Genomic DNA, 13,617 nt, shown 5'->3' with positions numbered 1-13,617 from the left:
TATGTAAGTAACAGCTTGGGTTCAGCAGTCTGTCCCTGAGGCAACAGTGAACCGAGCCCAGAGTAGTTCACTGGATAACACTCCCTACAGCTGGGAGGGGACCACTGCAGCTGTCCCTCCATCATACAGCCCCCCATTCTTCCATTCTTCTTTCCAGCCAGCAGTCCCACATGGTACCAGGACTGGCTGAGATGAGATGCAGCCAGTCTGGAGGGAAAGCACTGTGGAGAGTCACAAATAATAAACAACAAACAAGGTATTCAAGCAGAGGTCACATCTGGGGAGTTAAATGTTACTCTGCTTTGATGGAAAAACCAGCAGGGACCTACTGGGGGAGTCACTCAGTGGCTGATGAAACCTCACCCAGTCAAAAGGAAAAGATACTACTCTGAAGGCAGGATCATATAACAATAGTTATAGTGTAAGATATAGTCTTTGAATAAGAACATGTTTTAGTTGTCTTTTTTTCTTATGGCCCCAAAAATGTTAATCCTGATCTGCTAGCACACATTAAGATAATATATTAGAATATTTCAGTCAACCGTGGTTTAATTACAGTTGTAAATCTGCTCCCATGGTAGCCTAAGAACAATAACACACCTTCCGCCTGAGGCAGAATGAGAACCTAAAGTGGGGAAAAATTTTTTGTGATAGTTTAAATTGTTTTCCCTAGATGCAGACCTGATTGAACGTCAGGCTTCAGAGCAGGATTTTATTGCTAAGTGATCAAATGTGCATCAGGGGTGGCAATTTTGTTAATTTTATTTACAGAAATGTGCAAGCAAGAGAGACTACCTACATTGAAACTTCATCAATTCCCAAACTTGGATAAATATTGTGCTGTTTACTGGAAGACAGTAAAGTGAAGTGCATTCACCTGCATGGTAAAGCCAAATAATTCATATTTTCGTATGTTTTTGTTTTTCCTGAGATGATGATGCAGACTGCCAGCAGCTCCTGCTTACATTAGACTACATATACTGTAACGTTGTGTTGTAGTCCTCTTATTCCTTACATTAAAACGTTACTCCGTAAAGGGAACACATGACAGGAAGTAGAGCCTCAAACATTATACAACCAGATATCTTTGAAACAAACATTACACAACTAGATATATTGACTGTACCTGCACCCTCATGTGCAGGTACAGTCAAAGATATTTTGATATATTATCTACTGATTGTAGATAGTGAGTGCACAGCAGTTCAATCAGGAGAGATTTAATTTAGAGAGAACAATCAATTTTTATTCAATTGCATGATAAAAAGAATATAAGAAGAGTCATTGGCAATTTAGTCTCGCTTTGCCAAACCATCCACTCGCTGCGGCGCGAAGGAAGGTCTGGCTACTCCACATAGCATTCCGGGATGGGAGAAAAACATGCTCTGGTTTAATGGAATTTCTTTAAACCAATCACAATCGTCATGGGCGTCGCTAAACTCCGCACTGAGCCGCTGTAAAATAGTTGTGAAAGGGTGGAGGAGAGTCACATCTGTTCATACTGAAATGACAACTGACAGCAGCAGAGAGAACAGATTTTAAAGTTTGAAAGCAAGGATTAGATTGGCTAAGATCTGGTTGGACTACATAGAATGAAGGCCCTCAGAGTAGAAGTTGGAGAGAAAGAGGCAGAGAGAGATGATAACGAATATGTTAGTAAAGTGAGTCTTTCTGATTAATTGATTTCGATAAGCGTCATTATTTCCCAAATCCTAAGCAGTGGGTTGTTATCAGATATTATTTAACCAAAAAGAGCTAAATAATAAATAGATATTTTTTATAGGCTATTGATAAGCTTCCAACAACACAGGATACTGATTTTTAAAGTCTATCATTACTATGTGATCAGTCATCACTTAAGCTACTCAATCTACATGTGCCACATTGCTTTTGGTGGATTTGTTTTGGCTGAATTGGAAGAACGAGAAAAAAAAAATCTCATTTTTTTCTCTGCTAACCTTGTAGTCGCACAATTAGATTATTATTTTTTTTTTTTTTTACAAATTTGTAGCAGTTTGTTAACAAGCTTAACCCCTTAGAAACACATTTGGAATTAGCTGATTGCACTCTATTAGTGTTCTTTTTGGATTTTATTGTCACTGCTAGCTGTTTGTTGACTCTTCTTTAGTATCATAAAGTGGGAAATAGTAGTAGCTATCAGAAATCCCTAATGTCTTCAACTACATGTCAGAGGCTAACGTTTTTTTACCACTCGCTTGCTCATAATTATGGTCTGAACGATGTGACGTCAACGCAGTATATTACCGTTATAATAAGTTAGCAAACAGTAAAAAGCAAAACTACTGAGTTTGAGAGAACTCTTATTCTCTTATAGAGAATGCTATAATGTTTGGATGCATTGAAATCTGCAGTATCATTAAATTGTAACTTCTGTAAAACAACCCTCAAGTCAGTTCCTCACAGATGGCCAGTCAAGCTGTCACTATAGTACAATGTATAGAAATCAAATTAGACAAGCTTTCCTACATCTTTAATGCTTCCCCGAAGATGACTCATTCATTTGTTTCAGCTTTGCAAACAATTAAGATGAAATGAGTGAGAATGATACTCTGTGTTGCCCTCCCCCATGATTCAGAGGATTTGACCATGTGTACACTTTTCACGACCTTGTTTCTTTTTTATGGGCACTGCCTGTTATTCAGAGTCAGAATAGGATCCAATTGACTGCTGTAATCAAGTGTGTTCAGGTTGACGTGATGGCCATAATAAAACTAGTATGGCAGAAAATTAAACAAACAAGGTGGCCTTGGCTGGTTCAGCACACGCGCCGTAAAAGCAGATGAGATGCTGATTTAAAACAAGTTTTATAACATCACTTGCAGTAAATAGTTTTGAAAGCTCTATTGGACACAGAGAAACTACTTTCACAACAGCTTGGCTAACTAACGGGTCATTGGATGCTCTAATTAGAATGATACACAGCAGATGTCACTTGTATTGTACAGTGCAGGTCTCTACCCATATAGAAAAATCTGCAAAATCCAGTGCAAATAAAAGGACTTAACTGTTTGTGTTTTGCATGTTTGTCTCTTTCAGATGTACATCCAAACAACCACGCTGACCATCTCTGTGAGCCTGAGCGCCTCAGTGTCCCTTGGGTTGCTCTACATGCCAAAGGTCTACGTGGTTCTTTTCCACCCTGAGCAGAATGTGCCCAAGCGCTCACGCAGCCTCAAGGCCGTGGTTACCGCCGCCACCATGTCCAACAAATTCAACCCCAAGGCCGGACTCAGACCCAACGGAGAAGCCAAGACCGAGCTGTGCGAAAGCCTCGAAACACAAAGTAAGTACACAAATGCTAATGTGGAAACCTTTGACACGGAACACACTTTTCTCTGGCATGTTTTGTCCTTCCGTCCATGCATCAAATTGATGCAGAGAAATGAAGCAGAGTAAAAAAGTATTACTTATTAACAGATGTGTGACATGTTATTTAACACTTCATTGAATCCTGTAAAAAAAATTGATGGGGAGGGGGTATTGTTTATTAGTCAGAATGAAGCATTACAGGATTCTTAGTTATGTGTGTGTGGGGGGGGGGAGTCATAAAAGAATGGATTACAGTTGTCAACACAGAACAAATTCTGCAGTTCAATAATACAACAACAATTCTACCTCAGTAAAACCTTGGAATATGGCAAGTGAATTGATTATTTTTTCTCCATTGTCATTTTCTTTTCATCAGTATTTTTTTGAATTTAGTGGCTACACGTGAAATCTGACATCACATGCTAAAAAGGTACCTTCCTCCTTTGACTGCTCCCTCTATTTGCACGCCTATTACTGAAACAATTAGTTGATTAATTGAGTAATCGGTTTATTTGACCAACAGTCAAAACCCATGACAAAGAAAAGCAACAAATCCTCATATTTAATATAACCAGCATAAACAAACTGCATGTGTAGCATGTATGCTTGAATAACAACAATTAGATTAGTTTTTTTTTTTTTTTTTTACATATTTGTAGCAGTTTGTTACAATACAACAATGAATCATTTATCAAAATGGTAACCCTTTAAATTAGTGTCAATCAACTAATCAATTAGTTGGCTAATCGTGTCAGCTGTAGTTGTAGTTTAATGTAAATGTTAGGATAATTACATTATCAAATAATAGACAGGGCCACTGCAGATATATTAAAATTCATTTTACTCGAGAACCCAACGAGGAGGCCTTCTCCGCACTACGGAATAGTACAGACAATGACCTAACAAAAAGCTCTCTAAGGCAGCTTTTGTAATACAACGTAGAATGTGATAATCATGATACAAGAGTTGGTGTCGTCAGTTGTTTATCTTGTCAGAGTTGATGACGTCTCCCTTATCTGGTCTGAGAGGGCATGAACACACCGTGTTCAGAAGGACACGCAATGGCTCCATGTTATCTTGTTTAGAGTTCAAGTAGTGTTATGGTTTCTTTACAATATCCACAGCAGTTTAATTTAACAGAGAGAGAGAATATAATATTATTCTATGCAAACAGTTTAATAAATAACAAGAGGGAAAGTATGTAAATCAAAATTTCCCTAACAGTAAATAAAGACAACATTTTTATGGTCCGGTTTGCAGCATTGCTAGAAAATGAATAATATTCTAATATTCTTAAATACTAAGGCTGTAGAAAAATCCAAGAAAGGAAAAGAAGAGAATTTGCAGGTCAGATAAATTACTTCATCTCAATACCACTGAAAATAACCCTAAATGACTTCAGCCACCTAAGCCATTCATGAGGCCAAACATTAGCCAGGTCCAACTACTCAGATGTAAAAATGTAGACCATTTAACTGTTTTATATTCATCTAAATTTAATATCTGAGTTTTAGACAAAACACTACATTTCAAGACCTTGCCCTTGGGCTCTGGGAAAATGTGATTTTTTTTTTTACTCTGTATTGACATGCTATAGATGAAACAATTAATTAAAATAATCAATTACATCATTCATTATGAGTTCAACACATTGTAAGTAATCAAATATCTAACTCTCCTTTTTGAAGTAGCTGAATCTCTCCACGTCTGCCTCCTCCTGATCTCAATACCAATACAAGTGCTTGGTGCTACTGTAGAAGTGACACACCAGTAAAGTAAATAATGACTTCAGCAATTGAGTCAGCAGAAATTACTCATGTGATGTCCAAAACACTCTTCCTCAGCTCGTCTAAGGCAGGAAAAGGTTTTAATCGGTCATATCTGTCAACGGAGATGCATTCCCTCCATCTGGTCTGTATAACCAGATTATTTCTAATAAAAGAACGGGCCTATTGTCACAGATTTTAAAGCTGTGTTTACTTCTTACTTTTCAACAGTAGTGAGAAATGTTGCTCTTCTTAGGAGAATAAAAGAGCTGACATTGTATTTACTGTTAACACAGAAAACAGAAATCAATGTAAACTGTATGACAATGCACCGTAGTAACAATGGCACACTGCGGTGAGACCCATCAAAATTCCTATATGTAAATACACAGTGCAACATTAATTCCTATATTGCTTTAAGTGTCTGTGGAGGGGTAATAGGGCCTTTTGTTACAATAAGTGTCGAGAAGGCAAAAGCGCAGAATTGATAGCCAGCAGCAATTTATCCTGATGGGGTTACCGTTACAGGGGCTGTACAGTGCATGGCTATTTGAATAAGCACCATTTGTCATTGTCATCGCCACTGTGGATATATGGCTTGATGAAATTGAAAAATTCCTGCCTGGGCCAGCTCCTACAATTGCTAAAATCTGGTGGCGATATGTCAGGATTTATCTGCTCCACCTCAGCGAATCAGCTAACACGGTCTAGGAGAAAACTGGAAAGCTGACGGAAAATGAGGTGTGCTGGGTGGCATTTGGCTTTACTGAAACCCCTATCTGCTGTAGGTACTACAGGCATGTATTGAGGGCAAAAATATAGCCAGAGATTTGAGGATTTTTGGGGGAATTTGTGGCATTTATGTTTCACTGCAGCAGGGGGGCTAACCGCTGAGGCGGTATATATATATATATATATATATATATATATATATATATATATATATATATATATATATATATATATATATATTTATAACCTTTATTTAACCAGGTAGGCCATTGAAAATAGGTTCTCATTTACAACGGCGACCTGGCCAAGAAAAGCGTAAGTGTACAAGACAACATATAGTTTCACAATCAACATAGTGCAAGAGAACAAAATATAATAGGCTACAAAGGTACAGATTAAATAGGCAGTTCAAGCCGGTACAAAGTGAAGTGTAAGTAAGTCGATGGATATGTGAAAGTGGTAAGGTGATAACATAATATACATGAAATAGACAATCTATAACATTGCTGAGATGTAGTAAAGAGACAGAATACAATTAGTGCAAAATTAAATTGTGGGCAAGGTAGTGAAGTGGATCCACTAATCAGTTATAATAACACAGTATATATAAATAGTCTAAATGAATGTTGACAAGTAGTGAAGTCAATGTACCGTTAGTGCAAAATGTAGTCGAGTTAGTGATGTGGATCAATAATAACACAATAAACATGAACAGACAGTCTGTCAAAATGCTGAAAATAGTAAACACTCAATATACAGTTAGTGCAAATATTTGTCTAGGTAGTGAGGTAGAAACTTGAGTAACACAGTATACATGAAAAGACAGTCTATATGAATGTTAAATGCTGAGATGGAGTAAAGAGTCAATGTACAGTATGTGTAAAGTGTGGACTAGATAGTGCTGTTGAACAAGCGTAGCACAATATATAGGCTATGAATAGACAGAAATATTTAAATGCTGAAATGTAGTAAAGAGTCAATATATAGTTAGTGCAGGTTGTGGTCTGAATAGCGAAGTAGGTGTAGAAAAGAGTAGTAGATGTGCAAAAGAAAAAAGAAAAAGAAATGTATGATAACAAGGTGTTGCAACAGTGGTGGGGAGAAATACAGTTTTGCATGCCGGGGCAGGTGCGAGGTGCAAAGGTGCGTAAACAGATATGTGCAAATGTGCAATGGGGCTTGTCAGAGACAGTAGGATAGGGTGTATGAAAATAATACATGAAAGATGAACAATTAGCACATGCAGTGATTGGACAGGAGCTTGGTCAGACGTGCTTTAAAAGGTAGTTAGTGGGATAAGTGTTTTGAGTTTCAGGGTTTTTTTGTAGCTCATTCCAGTCATTTGCAGCTGAGAACTGGAAGGAGCGGCGGCCAAAGGAGGTGTGCGCTTTTGGGGTGACCAAGGAGATGTAACTGCTTGAGTGGATCGTGGGTAGGGTTATTGTGACCACTGAGCTTAGGTACGGTGGGACTTTGCCAAGCATGGACTTGTAAATGAGTTGGTACCAGTGGAGGGCCAGCCAACTAATGCATAGAGGGGCTCTGGTGACAAAATGTATGGCACTGTGATAGAGAACATCCAGTGTTTTCAGGAGAGAGTTTGGGGCACGTCTGTAAATAACATCACTGAAATCGAGAATTGGTAAATTGTCATTTTCACCAAAGCGAGTTTGACAGCGTGAGTGAAGGAGGCCCTGTTGCAGAATAGAAAACCAATCCTGGACTTAACTTTATATTGAAGGTGGATTATGTGTTGCTGGAAGGTGAGGGAGCACATACATACATACATACATATACGAGATAGAAAACGAGATGAAAAAAGTAAAAAGTTATAGTATGCCCTAAAACATTTCATAATGTATTCTATCATATAAACAATATCATAAAAGTGATAGTATAGTATGTCATAAGAAATTATATTAAGTCATAGTATAGAATGCCAAAAAGTCATAGTATATTGGCGCTTTTCCATTACATGGTACCTGCTCGACTCGCCTTTTTTGGTTTTCTATTACGAAAAAAAGTACCTGGTACCTGCTAACAGGTACTTTTTTTAGTACCATCTCAGTCGAGGTTCCAAGCGAGCTGAGCCGATACCAAAAGGTGACGTGAAAGTGACAGAGGGGGGTGTCCTGAACAAACCCGCTATTTTTAAATAGTTTAGCCAGCTGTGTTTTTTTTTTGCTGCCTCCAGCTTCATTTGAAACAAAATGTGTCTTCTGGCTGTGGCAACAACAACACACCTTCGATGTTCTGTGTGTGTGTGTCGCGTTAGGTCACGGCAGTTTACTGCGGCACCGCTTGTTTTACAGTTCTGCGGAGGCTCCAGGCAGAGCCTTCGCCGTAGTCTACGTACACACACACACATGCCGGCTTGATGCACACACCAGTGCACAAGTATCAGGCCACTTACATAAGCTACGGTGGAGCCTCCACAGAACTGTAAAACAAGCTCAAGTGGCCTGATGTTTATACTTGTGCGCTGGTGTGTGCGTCGAGCCGGCGACCAGCTACGCTGAGGCGGTACTAAAATCTGCAATGGAAAACGGACGCACAGTGTGTCGAGGCGAGGCAAGGCGAGCAGGTACCATGTAATGGAAAATGCCATATGTCGAAACAAAATGTCAGAAAAGTCATAATAGTATGTCATAAAAAAATATCCTATAAAAAGTCATAGTATAGTATGCCATACAAAATGACATTAAAAAGTCATAGTTTAGTACGTTGAAAAAAGTCATAGTATAGTATATTGAAAAAAGGTCATAGTATAGCGTGACTTTGCTTTGGACATCTGACTTTAAAAAAAAAAAATCTTGATGGGAATCAAACTCTCCCAAGCAGTCTGCTAAATGACTTGGCTATGAAACAAGTCAGTCTTGCATGTCGAAAAAAGTCATAAAAAAGTCACAGTATAGTATATTGAAAAAAACATAAAAAGTCATAGTATAGTATGTCGAAAAAAGTTATAAAAAAACTCACAGTATAGTATATTGAAAGAATCATAAAAAGTCATAGTATAGTATGTCGAAAGAAGTCATAGTATAGCATATCAAAAAAAGTCATAGGGTAGTATGTTGAAAAAAGTCATAGTATAGTGTCACTTTGCTTTGAACATTTGGCTTAAACAAAATGCTCTTGATAGGAATTAAACTCCCAACCTAAAACTCCAAAATCAGTCTTCTAACAGATTGAGCTATAAAGCAAGTCAAAGTTGTGTTTGTCAAAAAAAGACATAAAGAGTCATAGAATAGTATGTTGAAAAAAGTCATAATATAGTATGTCGAAAAAAGTCATAGTATAGTATATACTGCATACTATTCTATGACTCTTTATGTCTTTTTACAACAAGCACTACTATCTACTACTAACTACTGTTAAAAGACTGAGGTTGGTAGTCCAATTCCCAATAAGAGCTAATTTTTCTTTTAAGTTAGATGAGCTATAAAGCAATTCATAGTATTGCATGTCGAAAAAAGGTCTTAATATAGTGTGAATTTCCTTTGGACATCTGACTTAAAAAACTATTTTTCCCTTAATAGGAATCAAACTCCCAACCTACGACTCCAAAACCAGACTTCATTCAGACTGAGCTATAAATAAAGTCATAGTATAAGTACGTTGAAAAGAGTCATGGCATAGTATGTTGAAAAAAGTAATAAAAAGTCATAGTTTAGTATCTCAGAAAAGTCATAGTATAGTATGTTGGAAAAAAAAAAAATCATAGTATAGTATGTCGAAAAAATGTCATGAAAAGTCATAGTATAGCATGTTGCAAAAAGTCTCGTAAGAAAGCTCGTGCCCGTGGCTCCTATTTAGCATAGGTAAACGGCCCATTAATTCCCATAAAAGGGCATGAGATGGCAGGGCCGTGTCACGTGCACACTTAGAGAAATGTCCAAAAATGTGGCAAAGATGGTGGAGGCCTTGACTCCCAGAGAAAGAAAAACTTAAGTAATTAGTAATTCTGAAGTGGAGGTACTGCGAAAAAACGAGACATCATATTTAATAGCGTCAACAGTGCATACTAAAAAGCAAATAAAACTGAAGCATGGAATGCAGTTACTCATGCAGTGAACGCTGTATCCGGAGAAGGTCGCAGAACCAATGAAGTAAAAAATCTATCTATCTGTCTAACTTTTTTCTAACTATTGTATGTCGAAAAAAGTCATAGTATTTTATTTCGAAAAAAGTCATAATATTGTATGTCGAAAAAAGTGGAAAAAAAATCATAGTCTAGTATCTCGAAGAAAAGTCATAAAAAAGTCATAGTATTGTATGTCGAAAAAAAGTGGAAAAAAGTCATAGTATAGTATCTCGAAAAGTCATAAAAAAGTCATAGTATGGTATGTCAAAAAAAAGTTTTAGTATAGTGTGACTTTACTTTGGACATCTGACTTAATAATGAATTGGCTCTTGATGGGAATTGAACTTCCAACCTAAGACTCCAAATCCAGTTTTCTAACAGACTGAGCTACAAAAAAAGTCACATTAAAGTAAAAGTCACAAAATAGTATGTCTAAAAAAAAGTCATAGTATAAGTATGTCGAAAAAAGTCATAGTATTGTATTTCAAAAAAAGTCATAATATTTTATGTTGAAAAAAGTGGAAAAAAGTCACAGGATGGTATGTCAAAAATGGGATAAAAAAATTATAGTATAGTATCTCGAAAAAAGTCATAAAAAAGTCATAGTATTGTATGTAATAAAAAGTTCTTTGTATAGTGTGACTTTCCCTTGGAAATCTAACTTAAAAAAAAAATTGTCTCTTGACGGGATTCAAACTCCCAACCTAAGGCTCCAAAACCAGTTTTCTAAAAAAAAAAAGTAGTATAGTGTGACTTTACTTTGGACATCTGACTTAATAAGAAATTGGCTCTTGATGAGAATTGAACTTCCAACCTAAGACTCCAAAGTCTTCTAACAGACTGAGCTATAAAGAACATCATCGTATTACATGTCTAAAAAAGACATAAAAAGTCATAGAATACTATGTCGAACAAATTCATATTATTTTGACAAAAAGTCATAGTATTGTATGTTGAAAAAAGTTCTTTGTATAGTGTGACTTTCCGTTGGAAATCTAAATTAAAAGAAGAATTGTCTTTTGACGGGATTCGAACTCCCAACCTAAGGCTCCAAAACCAGTTTTCTAACAGACTAAGCTCTAAAGTAAGACATAGCATTACATGTCGAAAAAAAGACATGAAGTGTCATAGAAGACTATGTCGAACAAATTCATATGTTGTCAGAAAGTCATAAAAAGTCATAGTAGAGTATGTTGAAAAAGTCACAGTATAGTAGGTTCAAAAAAATCTGAAAAAGTCATAGTATAGTAAATCGAAAAAAGTTATAGTATAGTATGCCGAAAACAGTCATAGTATTTTATGTCAAAAAAAGACATAAAAAGTCATAGAATAGTATGTTGAAAAAAGTCATTAAGGGTCATATTATAGTATGTTGAAAAAAGTTAGTTTTCTAACAGACTGAGCTACAAAGAAAGTCATGTTAAAGTAAAAGTCCTAGTATAGTATGTTGAAAAAAGTCAGAGTATAGTATGTCGATAAAAGTGGAAAAAAGTCATAGTATTCTATGTCGAAAAAAGTGGAAAAAGTCATAGTATAGTATGTCGAAAAAAGTCATAGTTGAAAAAAGGTCTTAGTATAGTGTGACTTTACTTTGGACATCTGACTTAAGAAAGAAAATCTTCTAACTGACTGAGTTATAAAGAAAGTCATAGTATTACATGTCAAAAAAGACATGAAGAGTCATAGAATACTATGTCGAACAAATTCATAGTATAGTAAGTCGAAAAAAGTCATAGTATTGTATGTCGAAAAAAGTCATAATGTTGTATGTCGAAAACATTCATAGTATAGTATGTTGAAAAAAGACATGAAGAGTCATAGAATTCTATGTCGGACAAATTCTTAGTGTGGTATGTCGAAAAAAAGTCATAAAAAGTCATAGCATAATATGTTGAAAAAGTCACTGTATAGTATGTTGAAAAAAGGTCTGAGCATAGTGTGACTTTCCTTTGGACATCTGACCTAAAACAAATCAATTGGGTTTTGATGGGACTCAAACTCCCAATCTAAGGCTCCAAAAACAGTCTTCTAACAGACTGAGCTATTTAGAACAACATAGTTTTATATGTCGAAAAAAGATATGAAGAGTCATAGAATAGTCTGTTGAACAAATTCATAGTATTTTGAGAAAAAGTCATAAAAAGTCATAGTATCGTATGTCAAAAAAAGTCATAGTATTGTATGTTGAAAAAAGTTTTTGTATAGTGTGACTTTCCCTTGGAAATCTGACTTTCTAACAGACTAAGCTACAAAGTAAAACATAGAATTATATGTTGAAGACATGAAGTGTCATAGTATAGTATGTTGAAAAAGTCACAGTATAATATGTGGAAAAAAATCATAAAAATACATAGTATTTTATGTCGAAAAAAGACATAAAAAGTCATAGAATAGTATGTCGAAAAAAGTCATAAAAAAGTCATAGTATGGTATGTCAAAAAAGTGATTAAAAAATCATAGTATAGTATCTCGAAAAAAGTCATAAAAAAGTCATAGTATTGTATGTCAAAAAAAAGTTTTAGTATAGTGTGACTATACTTTGGACATCTGACCTAAAAAGAAATTGGCTCTTGATGGGAATGAACTTTCAACCTAAGACTCCAAAACCAGTTTTCTAACAGACTGAGCTACAAAGAAAGTTATGTTAAAGTAAAAGTCTTAGTATAGTATGTTGAAAAAAGTCATAAAAAAGTAGTGTCTTCAAATTCCTTATTTAATCCAGTCACCAGCCCAAAGCCAAAACGTTTTCAGTATACTGCCATAGGCAACAAAGAAAAGCAGCATACAACAAACCTCACAAAGGAAGGCTTAAAAAAAGATTTGGGATTAGAAAAACGATAAATGACCCTTCCCTGCTCTCTGAAAAAAGTCAGACTATACCCCCCTTAAAGAAAAAGCACATAACTCTAAGTCATAGTATAGTATGTTGACAAAGTCATAGTGTAGTATGTCGAAAAAAGACATAAAAAAGTCATAGTATAGTATGTTGAAAAAAGTCATAAAAAGGTCATAGTATAGGATGTTGAAAAAAATGGAAAAAAGTCATAGCATAGTATGTAAAAAAAGTGGAAAAAAGTTATAGTATAGCATGTCGAAAAAAGTCATAGTATAGTACGTCGAAAAAAGTGGAATGACTAATATTTTTTCATACTTTTAGAGGGCCTAATTGTTGCTTGATTGATTTATCATTCATCAGCAGCTGAGCACAGCCATTATTTGATATTTCATCTTACACATCAGGAAAACAAGGCCAAAGAAAACACATAAATGCCCTTCAGGTGTCTTTCTTATCCCATATGTTATAATAGTTCATCTTGACTCCATTTGACTCTCAATCTCCCCTCTCATTCTTTTCTTTCAGCTTTCCCATCAAAGCAAACCTACATCAGCTACAGCAACCATGCAATCTAAGGGACAATGGTTGTTTTCATAATTCAGGATTTTCCACCTAGACGGAGAAAAACATGCAGTGGGGTTTCACACAGCCGGCATAAAAAATGGATGTGTCATTGTACGGGTGGAGATCACAGAAGCGTTGCCCAAAGATGTGACTTGGCGAGGAGAGACCACAGGGATGGACTAAACAGGGGACCAGAACAGATAACAGTACAATTGTAAGGTTCCATCTTCTCTCTGCCTCACAAGAATACACAAAAAAAAGAAAAATGAGAAATTGCATGGCAGAGGCCTGGAGACTGATGGATG

The 13,617-nt window shown here is 36.0% G+C and overlaps 1 protein-coding gene across 1 annotated transcript in view; it reads left to right on the top strand.

Annotated features, from left to right (window-relative positions):
- The window catches only part of grm4 (glutamate receptor, metabotropic 4), a 90,397-nt gene extending 77,074 nt beyond the window's left edge, over positions 1–13,323 (top strand). The window contains exons 8-9 of the mRNA XM_078249071.1: positions 3,058–3,304; positions 13,274–13,323. Of these exons, the coding sequence (XP_078105197.1) occupies positions 3,058–3,304; positions 13,274–13,323 (297 nt within the window). The remainder of the gene's footprint in view (positions 1–3,057; positions 3,305–13,273) is intronic.
- Positions 13,324–13,617: the final 294 nt, after the last annotated feature.

This window comes from Sander vitreus, chromosome 4 (assembly GCF_031162955.1).
Source record: "Sander vitreus isolate 19-12246 chromosome 4, sanVit1, whole genome shotgun sequence".
Classification (NCBI taxonomy): Eukaryota; Metazoa; Chordata; class Actinopteri; order Perciformes; family Percidae; genus Sander; species Sander vitreus.
This window is presented reverse-complemented; position numbering and strand designations above follow the sequence as displayed.